This window comes from Phascolarctos cinereus, unplaced genomic scaffold (assembly GCF_003287225.1).
Source record: "Phascolarctos cinereus isolate Bilbo 61053 unplaced genomic scaffold, phaCin_HiC Scaffold_2;HRSCAF=192, whole genome shotgun sequence".
Lineage (NCBI taxonomy): Eukaryota > Metazoa > Chordata > Mammalia > Diprotodontia > Phascolarctidae > Phascolarctos > Phascolarctos cinereus.
Window position 1 is genome coordinate 151,073,018 of NW_027555625.1, and position 12,355 is coordinate 151,085,372.

At 40.6% G+C, this 12,355-nt stretch overlaps 1 protein-coding gene across 1 annotated transcript; it reads left to right on the forward strand.

Annotated features, from left to right (window-relative positions):
* Positions 1-1,323: 1,323 nt before the first annotated feature.
* Positions 1,324-9,559, forward strand: VSX1 (visual system homeobox 1). The gene is made up of 5 exons (XM_020987258.2): positions 1,324-2,211; positions 5,228-5,306; positions 5,828-5,951; positions 6,731-6,911; positions 8,596-9,559. Exons 1-5 carry the CDS (start codon positions 1,764-1,766, stop codon positions 8,808-8,810), a joined length of 1,047 nt encoding a protein of 348 aa, XP_020842917.1. The 5' UTR covers positions 1,324-1,763; the 3' UTR covers positions 8,811-9,559.
* The last annotated feature ends 2,796 nt before the right edge of the window (positions 9,560-12,355 follow it).

Here is a 12,355-nt window from a genome sequence, read left to right on the forward strand (position 1 = left end):
GGTGTCGGTGAAATGAAAGCTAAGAAGTCAGCAGAAGAAATGAACTTGTCCACATTTTCTTAGATACAATTCCATTTCATTGTATTCTGTTCAGTTCTTTGGAGGGCAGGCTTCTAGGCTTTGGAAAAGAGATACAAAATAGAGCTATGGGAGGGAGGCAAAGGGGGGAAGAGAGAGAGAGAGAGAGAGAGAGAGAGAGAGAGAGAGAGAGAGAGAGAGAGAGAGAGAGCGCGAAAGAGCGAGAGCGAGAGCGCTTTATGGTTGAGGAGAGGAGAAGAGGAATGTTAAGACTGGGAAGGTTTGAAGACACGTTGTAAAGAGGTCTAAATTCTCAATAGGAGTTTGTTTTTATTCCAGTCAAAAGGTAATAAGGAGCCACTAAAGTTCATTGAGTAAAGGGGTGATGACATGGTCAGAACTAAGCTTTAGGACAACATTTTGGCAGTTGTGTGCAGAGGTTGTATTAGAGTGGGGAGAGATTTGCCAAGACCAGTTAGGCTATTGCAAATACTGGAAGACAGAATGATTAGGCTTATTTGAAAATCATGTTTTGCTATGAACTGGCACGTGGGTAGATAACAACGTGTAGCAATTTTAAAAGAAATTTGAGGTTTTCGAATTTTTCTCTCTCCAAAATCCTCTATCCATGGGGCTTTTCGAAAGGCACTAATGGCGTGCACCCCTCTCGAAAAAGAAACAAGACGAGAAAGATGTTGGGCTTCACCCCAGACAGCCTGAGGATGTAGGAGCTAGGATGTGGGGATTTCACAAGCTCCCCATCCGTCATTTTAACTCCACCGTACCCTGCTTCCCCTTTCGTTAACTTCTAGGGTCTGGAGAAGGATTGACTGCGAAGGACCCAAATAATTGAAGTAAGACAATCTCAGCCTTGGGGACAGGGGGAGAGTTGTGCAAACCAGCAAGCCTCAGCTTCGCTTCGGGAGCGAGAAAGCTGAGAGAAACCCACGCACACCTCCTTCCCCTTGGGGAGACAGAGAGATGAACATCTTGGCGGAAACAGCTAGGGATATTTTGGGGGGATTTTTGGGGGGGGTGGAGAGAGAGCTAGTGAGCCTCGTAAATCTGACTTTAACAGTTACTGATCAGAATAGCCTGACCAAAGTCTTGGCACTGAGGCCCTCTAAACCTGAGGGGATTGAGAGTGAGGGCTTAGAAGAGACAGGAAGGTGTGTGGGTCCCAGGGAGAGGAGGGGGTGGATATTAAACTGCTTGTAGAGCTAAGGAGGTTTACTCTTTCCAAGAGGTAAAATTAACTGAAACTCCACCCCCACCCCTATGCCTGAAGTGTTTGTAGGAGGTGGGGCGGACTTGGTCAGGACGGACTGAAGTGACCAGAAAGGAGATGACAGCTGGGCTGGGAGACGACTAAAGGAAAGGAGGAGGAAAGTAAGGAAAAAGTGACCCTGGGAAAGGGGGATGGGACTTCCGAAGGGGAGGTAGTAGCTGGGAGCTGAGGGGAAGCAGCTGGGAGTTGAGCTAGGGAAGGAAGGTGCATTATCAGATTGTAGGGAAATTGGGAGTAATTAATCTTCTGGAATTGAAAGCACGGGACGCCCGTAAGGCGACAGGACCCTTCCCCGAGCTGATTGGAGGCCAAGCGCCTTCCCCACCCACTGCCCTGCTTCTCTGGCCCCAGGACCCAGATAAAAAGCTCTGGACAGACTTCGCTTTTCTTCCATCTGTATTCGGGATCCTGCAGAAGCTACCCCAAACAGACAAGCTCCAGAGGGAAGGGAGAAGCCATGACCGGCAGAGATGCGAGCTCAGATGGGAAAACCAAGGGCAAGGCGTTGGTGCCCATTGGCCCAGGACATGAGAAGGCTTCTCTCAGTTTACGATCCAAAGGCTTTGCCATCAATGACTTGCTGGGCTTGGAGGCAGAGTTGCAGCCTCCCAGTGGCCCCGGGGCTGGCTCGGGATGCCAGGTCCCCTCTGGGGCTGGGCTGGGGCCAGGTCCTGGGGCTGGAGCTGGAGTCGGGGGGACCTCTCTTCCCGGGGGCTCCTTGCCCTTAGGGTTGGGCTTCTTCTGTGGCTTCGCAGCGCAGCAGCCCCCGGCTGGTGGGACCCCCTGTCTGCTGCTCACTGACATCCCCTTCCTGCAGCCCCGGGGACCGGACCCCCATCACCAGCATCACGAGCATCACCAGCGATACCTGCTGGGCTCTGAGAAGCCCAAGGAAAGCGTTTCGGGTAACTTGTGCATGCCTTCCCCTAGACCATTCATTCTCTCTAGACTTCTCCTCCCAGCCTAGGGCCTAACGGGTTAAAAAAAAAACCAACCCTTTCCCACAACAGCTTTTACTATTACCCCTCACCCACTTCACTTTTTTCCCTTTGAGAGGAAAGATGCATCTTCCCTAGTTTCAGTTTTTGGCAAATTTCTGTTTCTCTTCTCTCTCCAGATCCAAGGAAAGGGTAGGAGGAGAAGGAAAATGACCAGTTCTATTCAGGAGCTGTGTTGTTGCAGTGGCAGGAACTCTGGATTTGTATTCACAGGACCTGAGTGCAAATCTTGACTCTACTCTTTGTGTGACCTTGGGCATGTCACTTAACCTCGTTTTTTTCATTTGAAACAGAAGCTTGGATCATTTAATATCTCTCGAAAATCTGAACCAAAGAGACCCGCTTTAGGGCTATTTAAATTCTGCAACCTCATCTCTCTCCCTCCTTAGGCTCTGCTGTTCTCCCTCAAGTTGTGCCCATGATCTTGCCTCATACATTCTTTTCTCTAACCCCTGCCTAGAGTCTAACTTGTTTCCCCTTCTGGGGCTGGAGCCCCTTCCCTAGGCGAAAATGTATTTTTGAACTTCCCTTCTCTGCTCCCCTAGGAGTCTGAGGTCAAGATCCAGCAGAGAAATGCACATTTTAGCTGTTTCTCATTTTAGCTTCAGTCTCCCCATCCAGAAATTCTCAAGCTAGGCCAGCACGGAGCTTTGATGCTTTTTTCTAAGCAAGGCTGGGTGTACCCCAAGTACGGTCATGAGACCTGGAGAAATTGATGTTAGTCAGGGTTAAGGAAGTGAGTGGGCTTGTGGGCTGGGCTCCTTGGGACTATTAGGGTCAGGAGATCTCCCTCTCCCCTCTTTGGCAGTCCTCTGTTCACAACCACTTTCTCCTCTGAAAGTCCTGACATTTCAGAGCCAGGAAAAGGAAGCAGCTCTGGTATTCCTTGTACTATTGCTATTAATACAAGCTAGTAATACAGTAACTTGTTCAATTACACTGGCATTCCTGACAAATCCCTGGTTTCATTCAGGGTTGCTTCTTTCCCTTACATGTGACAGTTCTTCCATACCTAATTTCTTCATCTTTTGAGTTAATTCTTCTGTTCTAGGAAAGCTTTGTAATCATGAAGACCCAAGTTCAAATTCTACCCCAGGCACATATTATTAGCTACTTGAATGTGGGTTACAAGTCAATCATGTAACCTCTCCATGCCTAAGGCAGCTCTCTGTACATAGACAGTTGCTGATTTGTATTAGTGGAGGGAGTTTTTACATTGATGAATTCCTGCATTCTAAGGGATATTAAAAAAAAATAACAACAATAAGCACGATAGGATTTTGTCTTTATTTACTCTGGCTTACCTTTTTTCCTTTGGTGCCTTTTGCTCATACATCTGTTTCGTCCCTTGCTGTGCTTGGCCTCCTGTCAATCCTTAACATTCACTATTCTACTAGTGCTTTTAGGAGAGTCTAAAAAGTTCCATTTACAGGGCTTCATAATCTTCCCAGGAAAGATACACAGCGGAATGCTGCCTTAGTAGATCTTTCTATAAGCAAGGTCTGATAAGATGTCAGATATTTCAGTAACCTTAACTGTTTTCTCACTTAGAAAAGAGTAGAGGCCTGTTCCTGCCTTGATGGGTAAGGGTGGGAATGAGGAAGCTGTTTCTTTATTGGATCTAGGGCTAGAAGGGAATATCTAGCCTAGATCTTTCACTTTATAGTTGAGGAAATTAAATGCTAGAGAGGGAAAATCACTTGCACACAGGTAGTAAGGAGCCAAATAAGGATTTGAGCCCAGGTTCTCTGATTGTCTTGATGAAGCAAAGCCACTTGGGTGTAATGTAGAAGGGTTCTTCCTCAAGTACACATTGGTCTCAATAGCCTCTGAGGTCCCTTCCACCTCTGAGATACTGAAATTCTGTGACTGAATCTCATGTTCTTTCCACTATACTATATACTAGGTCTTCTGAATCCAAATCTAATGTTCTTTCCACTATGTCATACTGTCTGGCTGCCTTTGCTTTCTTCTCTTGCTTATCTTCAAGATGATAGCCAGACAAAAAGATGGTCAGGTGGCTAGATGACACAGTGGATAATGCTGAAGATTTAAGTTCAAATTTAGCCTCAAACACTTGCTGTGTGACTCTGGGCAAGTCACCTAACTGTTGTCTGACTAATTTTTTTCTTTAAATCTGCAAAATGGGAACAATAATAGCACCTACTCATTTGGGTTTTCAAATGTGATAATAAGGTTATCTCAAATGAGATAATATTTATAAAGTCCTTTGCAAACCTTAAAAAATTATATAAACACTAGTTATTATTGTTATTATTAAATCATGCCCTTGGGTGTAATACTACAAAAATTTTTTTTTCCAACAAGCAGTACTGTTATTCCAGGATTGTGGGCAATCCATACCCAGAGAGACATACTTGCACACAGATGAGAGCTGGAAAGAGAAAGTCAAGGGCAAGAAGAGCAGAGCCACTGATGGGGACTCTGGGGGTGGGGCCACTAAATGGATCAGGGTGCTGCCATTCATTACTGGTTGGTGGATCAATACCAGGTGTGAGGTGTGGGGAACTGAGGTTTCAGGAGGAAATGATTCCCTCCATATTCTTGCCCTGAGCTCAGTCAGGACCAACCCTAGTTATGGTTTCTGATAGAACAGGCTCAATTTTCTTTGCTTTAGAATTATCCAGGACAACCAAATTAGCCCAAGACTCTACTTTCTTTGGGAGGAATACCTGGAAACTGGGGCCTCCTTTGAGATATCTAGAAATAGATCTCTATGTCTCTATACTACATAAAGCTATATAAGCATGTGGATAGTTGCATGTAAGTGATGTATTACAGTTGCCCAGTTCTTTTGCCTAGCTAATAACCTCAATATACACAATCAAAATGTATACAGAACAATCTGAACAATAATTTCAAATTTAAAGCATATATTTTTATTTTCTCCAAATGTTAATAGATGAAGACAGTCTGTCTGAAGACAAAAATGAACTGAAGACACCCACATCACATATTAAGAGGAAAAAGCGGCGGCATAGGTATTGTTTAATGTTCTCTTTCCTTTATAAATGGCGTTTTGGAGTTCTCACTATTGTAATTCCTCATAGACATAGCCAGGGCCTGGGATGGGAGTAAATATTTCAACAGTTTACAGTGGAGAAGACAAAGACATTATTTTGAAAAGAATCAAAACAGTTCTTGGGAGGATGATAGGAATGATAATGATCTACTTCAGAAGACATGGACAATCTTTTTACAGTATTTTGAGACCAAGTTTTGAGGGGATGGTTCTTTTTTCTCCATTATCTTACTCAAGATCTCTGGAATAATAGAATGAAACTCATTGAAGAGAACCTAAGAATTAAATCTCTAGAATTTTCAAGAAATCTTGTCTAGTGCAAGAAAAGACTTCAGTGGGAGTAGAGAAGGACTGGTAGATGATTTACTTGCTTTTTAATGGAGGGGAATATGGAAGGGGTGAAGGAGGAAAGAACACTACATAGGTAGAAAAGCTAAGTTTTCTCCCACACCTACATTCCCATATGCATGTTTCCTGCAGGACAGTTTTCACTGCTCACCAACTGGAAGAATTGGAAAAGGCTTTCAATGAGGCACATTATCCAGATGTGTATGCCAGGGAAATGTTAGCTCTAAAAACTGAGCTTCCAGAAGATAGAATACAGGTATTTGAGTTTATGTTCCCCTTTCTCAGATTAAAATACAGAGATGTGTCCTTAAATACCCACACAAATATAACTCATTTCCACTTTTTAATATGTTCTAAAGATAGATACAACCACACAGGTATAGTTTAATGTCAGATACTGATCTCTTTTTCCTTTATAAATGACATCCTGGAGTCTTTACTATTGTAGTTCTTCAAGTTTGAACCCAGTTAAGGGTGCCTTTATCTGATTGACAGAATGCCCAGACCAGTGAGATGCTCCTTTGGAATCCTCAATTAGATTTTTAAAAAAAAAAGAAGAAAAATTTTCAATGTGCAGCATTAGCAGCAGTCAAATTATATGTGAGATTTTTATGTTCCTTTTCCCAAGAAAGTCTTCCAAACCAATAAGAACAACAAAACCAAAGTTAAATAAAACTGGAAAATCATGAATTATTCTTTAAAAATGTTAACATATTGGAAAAATATATTTTATATTATCAACCCTTTTCCAACCCCCCCTTTTTTTTTTTGCTGAGGATATACACAAATTCCAGTGAAACTGTCCACCACTTTAATTGGCAATTACTTCTCCGACAGAATTGTTATTTTGGATATCTGTTCTGAAAAATTCCTTAGTTATTTAATCCACTTTAAGTAAGCTGGGGTTATTTTACTTCATTTCAAGAAGCACTCCATCTCCAGATAAAATAGCTTTTCATTCATCTTCATGTGTTTTTCCCCTCCTTTGTCTCCTTCCTGGAATTCTTTATTTGTTCCTTTCTAATACCAAACTAGGTTTGGTTTCAAAATAGAAGAGCCAAGTGGAGGAAGAGAGAAAAATGTTGGGGCAGGAGCAGTGTCATGGCAGAGTATGGTCTCTATGGTGCCATGGTGAGACATTCCATACCACTCCCTGAATCAATCATCAACTCTGCCAAGAGTGGGTTGGTGGGCTCCTGTGCTCCATGGTTACTCGGTAAGAAAGAATTTGGTACATATTGAATAGCTGATATTGCTAAAAGAATGTTAGGTAGGATTTATAAAAGAAAAATAATGTGTATGTTTAACAATTGCCCTGCAAATTGTATGCATTTATAACATGATAGCTGGATTGATAGTGAAGCGTTAAGGAACAATCCACTGAATTTAATCAAAGTATCTTGTGAAATAATCCTAAAATTTTAGAACTAGGAGTCATTTTTGTCATTGTTGTTGTTTGTCCTTCTCAAAGAGGACCAATGACATCAGGAGGGTGATGTCTTGACTTGCAAGTGAACTGGATTTGAGTGAGGCAGGGCTATGCAAAGTCATCAGCCTCATTCTCTCCTCCGGAGTCATTAGAGTCCAGCTGAGGGTCTTCTTTCCCAGACTGATTCTTTTGTGAAGGTAAATGAGGCCATCTTTGGCCTCCATTCTTACCTAGCCTTTAATTATTGAATGGGTGTTGCCTCTGACAAACTGGCACCTGGAAAAGACCTAGCTTAAAAAAAGAAGCCAGTTTAGAGAATACTTAGTCCAACCCACTCATTTTATAGATAAAGAAACAGCCCAAAGAAGTAGAGTAATTTACCTAAGGTAATGCAATATGGCTCTTCTGCATTTAAAATTGTTTAATTGTAAGGATTTCTTGGCCTTGAATCATTTTAATTTCTTTAATTATATAGACACATTCTTGATGTTAATTTGTGTGGTAAACTTAATAATTTATTTTTTCAGACTTAAAAGAGCTATGTACTTTATATGACAGATGTAGGTAAATTGAATTTATAAAACCTTATCATTTTAAGTGCACTAAAGAAGCTTACTATTTAAAGGAGTTCTGTGGTAAAGCACTTTGTATAAAGTGAATAATCATCTCTTTTGGGAAAATCCAGATTTTCTCATTATGTATGTTTGGTAAAATACATCTATGTAATAGGAAATTTAATAAGTATATAAAACTCAAATAAAATTATAAATTAATATGTTTTATGAATGACTTAAAATAGCCTATTATATGGTCAGGAGGCTCACTGTCTAGCCCCGTATCAACAGCCATCTACCTTTGTGACTTTAGAAAAAGTCACCTTTCTGATCTAGGTTTCTTCATCTAAAAAAAAAAGAGGGGGTTGGATTATATGATCTCTCAGATTTGTTTCAGTCTTTAAATATCTCATGATTCTGAATTTTCATAGTTTTTTGAACCTTAGAAATCCCTCATTGAAATGCAAAGGACCCCCTGGGAAGGCTAACCTTTTTTGCTTTATCAAACATTTTTCAGCTAACATCTTACCAAAGATGAAAGGCCTGGGGACAGGGAAATTAAATAAAGGTGTTGAATCAAGAAACTGGGAAATTAAAGAGTACATGGGAATGAATCTCTAGTGGTAGAATTTCAGATTTTGAAGTAAGTAGTTTTTAGGGTCAGAAAAGCCATCCTAAAGCCCCTTAAATTATGCTGGATGGGTGATCATCTACTTCTAAGCCAGCCCTGATAAGGCCTGTCCCTACCTTATTGAGTAGGATCATTTTAGTTCATTTTATGAAGATGTTGATGTAAATGATAACACTGATGACTTTTAAAAATATTTGGGCCCCAGTTTCTTCCTCTAAAACGATCTGTTTAGACTGGAAAATTTCTAAGTTTCCTTCTAGCTGTAAGACTCTACTCTTTTTCTAAGGGATGCACAAAAAATCCATGGATGTGACAAGGAAATCAGGAGGTGAAGAAAAGTTATCAGAAAACTGGAGTTATGAACACCCAGAGGAAGATATGAAATCAAAGTGCGGAGAGCCCCAGCTGAGCTCTGAAAAAGTCAACCTCATGGACAGCTCAGAAGACATTGCTATTGATCTCTCCAGGACAGCAAAGCAGGAGAAAAAGAAAGCACACTGAAGGCCTTGGATCCTGGGATCATGTTAGTAAAGACCATCGCACTAACAAGAAAGGCAATGAACAATGGGAATGAGGAATGAGGGCGTCTCAGAAGGAAAATAACTTCCAGTGGGCCTTCCCAAGGCACTTGTGGACATTACATATCTAGCATTAGAATTTTTCACATGTTAAAAATCACCCAAGATGAAGTATATTGACTTGTTTCTATTTATGGAGTCAGGATCAGATAGGTCAATAAAACTTTCTTTCTAAGCTTCAAAGCTGCTAAGGACAAATTAGTAATTTAGAAAAACTTCCAATTACTTTTAGAATAGAAAGAGTTCATTCAGTAAAAGCACTTGAGTTGATTAAAATGGAGGAAGATTTTGCTTGATCTTCAGAGAACTGGTAACAGGAAATGGTATAGAGTTTCTCAGGCATCTTATTGATAGCGGGCACTTAACTCAGTCGAACACATTGTATGCCAGGAGATTTGGTCCAAAATAGCCATTCTGAATCTTTAAAGGAGTATAGGTCTTTAAACGGAGACAAAATCAACATAGCCTTATAGACTACAGGATATTCTCCTCATTTCACTATGAATGTGGCTTTGGACCACATTTTTATTTCCTGGCTGATATGCAATAATTTTGTAAACTTTTGAATGGGATTTGACATAACAGAATTTAGACAATTCCAAGTTGTATAAATACAGCCATATTCTCCATCTCCCTTTTCTCCTGAAAGTAGAATATTTTGTGAAATGGCATAGGAAATATTTTAAAATTCTTCAATATCTGTAAAGCAGTTATTATAAGATCAGATCTATTCTTGGTCTTTTTATATTTATGTTTAAAAGCACTTTAGTTATTTGGAATTTCTGAATGTTTCCTTTTCCTGTATTTTCTTTATCATTTATTTATTATGTACACATAAATAAACATTTTGTGTGATTTTGCTTTTCAATGCATATATTTCAGTAGATTGAATATATTATCTGTGTTTTCATGCTGCCTTATCATGTGGTAGGGGAAAGGACATTGAACCTGGAGTGAGGGGACCTGGGTTTCAATTCTGGCTCTGTCCTCTGTGTGACACTGGGCAGATCTTAACTCTCTCTGAGATGATTTCCTAATCTGTAAAATGAAAGTATTGAACTAGACAGCTTTTATATTCCCTTCCAACTTAAAAATCTATTATCCCATGGTCTCTGCCGTTGAAATCCTACATATTCTTCAAGGCCAAGCTGAATTGCCACTTCTATAAAGCTTCCCTTGATTATCTAAACTGGGCACTAGGTGGCGCCAAGGTGCACAGAGCCCTTGGCCTGGAGTTTGGAAGACTCGTCTTCCCGAGTTCAAATGTGACCTCTGACACTTACTAGCTGTGTGACCTTGGGCAAGTGACAATTTCCTCATCTGTAGAATGAGCTGGAGAAGGGAATGGCAAACCACTACAGTATCTTTGCCAAGAAAACCCCAAATGGGGTCACAGACAGTCTGAACAAGACTGAAACAACTGAACAACAGCAGAATTATCTAGAGTGAGCCTCCCCATCTCTGAATTCCTTATGGTAGTTTATATACCACTCAGCATCTTTCACTGGAGTTATTCCTGTAAAATGGTAATAACTAGTATTTCTATAAAGCTTTTGGATGTATAAAGTGCTTCCCTGTGAGGTGGGGTGGAGGTAGAACAAGCATTTATATAGTTCCTACTATGTGCCTGGGATTGTGCTAAGTTTTTTTTCCCTAATATCTCCTTTGTTCCTCACAAGAACTTTGTAAGGTAAGTATGAGGCAAACAGGGTTAAGTGACTTGCCCAGGGTCATACAGCTACTAAGTGTCTGAGGCTGGCTTTGAACTTAGGTCTTTCTGACTCCAGGCTGAGCACTTAGCCATTGGATTTAAGTAACATATTATTTTAATTTTTGTTGTTCGGTCAATTTTCAGTCATGTCTGACTCTTTGTGATCTCATTTGGGGTTATCTTGGCAAAGGTACTGGAATGATTTGCCATTTCCTTTTACAGCTTATTTTATTTTATTTTTTTCCCCCCAAAAGCATTTTTTTTTCTGTAAAAATTTATTTATTTTTAGTTTTCAACATTTACTTGCACAAGATTTTGAATTCCAAATTTTCACCCCATCTTGCCCTCCCCCATCCTAAGATGGCATGCATTCTGAATACCCCTTCCCCGAGTCAGCCCTCCCTTCTATCTCCCCCCCCCTTCCCCTTCCACTTTCCTGAAGGGCAGGATAGATTTCTGTACCTCATTTCCTGTATTTCTTATTTCCCAGCTGCATGTGGAAACATTTTTTAAACATTTGTTTCTAAAACTCCAGGTTCCAAATTTTCTCCCTTCCTCCCACCCCACCCACTCTCATTGAAAAGGCAAGCAACTCAACACAGGCCATACTTGTGCAGTTATGCAAAACACTTCCATAGTAGACATGTTGTGAAAAACGAACTCTATTTCCCCTAATCCTATCCTGCCCCCCATCTATTCTATTCTTTCTTTTGACCCTGTCCCTCCTCAGAAGTACTTCCTTCTGATTACCCCTTTCCCAATCTGCCCTTCTCTCTATCATCCCCCTGCTCTCTTGTCCCCTTCCTCCCCTATTTTCCTGTAGGGTAAGACAGATTTCCATACCCAATTGAGTGTGTGTGTTATTCCCTCCTTAAGCCAAATCCTATGAGAATAAGATTCCCTCATTTCCTCTCACCTTCCCCTGTTTCCCGTCCACTGTAAGAACCTTTTCTTGTCTGTTTTGTGCGAGATAATTTACCCCATTCTACCTCTCCCTTTCTCCTTCTCCTAGTATAATCCTCTCTAACCCCTTAATTTTATTCTCCAGATATGACCCCTTCATCTTCAACTCACCCTGTGCCCTCATCTATCTATCTATCTATCTATCTATCTATCTATCTATCTATCTATCTATCTATCTATCTATCTATCATCTATCTATCTATATAATTTTTTCCCCTCCCACTACCCTAATACTGACAAAGGTCTCATGAGTTATAAATATCATCTTTCCATGCAGGAATGTAAACAGTTCAGCCTTAATAAGTCTCTTATGATTTCTCTTTCCTGTTTACCTCTTCATGTTCCACTTGAGTCTTGTATTTGAAAGTCAAATATTCTATTCAGCTCTGGTCTTTTCATCAAGAATGCTTGAAAGTCCTTTATTTCACTGAATGACCATTTTTTCCCCTGAAGGATTATACTCAGTTTTGCTGGGTAGGTGATTCTTGGTTGTAATCCTATCTCCTTTGCCCTCCAGAATATTATATTCCATGCCCTCCGGTCCCGTAATGTAGAAGCTGCTAAATCTTGTGTTATCCTGATTGTGTTTCCACATACTTGAATTGTTTCTTCTGGCAGCTTGTAATATTTTTCCTTGACCTGGGAACTCTGGAATTTGGCTACAATATTCCTAGGAGTTTTCTTTGGGGATCTCTTTCAGGGGGAAATCGATGGATTTTTTCAATTTCTATTTTGCCCTCTGGTTCTAAAATATCAGGGCAGTTTTCCTTGATAATTTCTTGAAAGATGATGTC

Bases quoted from the DNA above. Each gene is read 5' to 3' on its own strand.
- VSX1 (XM_020987258.2), top strand. From the start codon at position 1,764: ATGACCGGCAGAGATGCGAGCTCAGATGGGAAAACCAAGGGCAAGGCG. The intron at 5,952-6,730 runs GTATTTGAGTTT...ATACCAAACTAG, and splicing joins TTCCAGAAGATAGAATACAG to GTTTGGTTTCAAAATAGAAG. The intron at 6,912-8,595 runs GTAAGAAAGAAT...TCTTTTTCTAAG, and splicing joins CTGTGCTCCATGGTTACTCG to GGATGCACAAAAAATCCATG.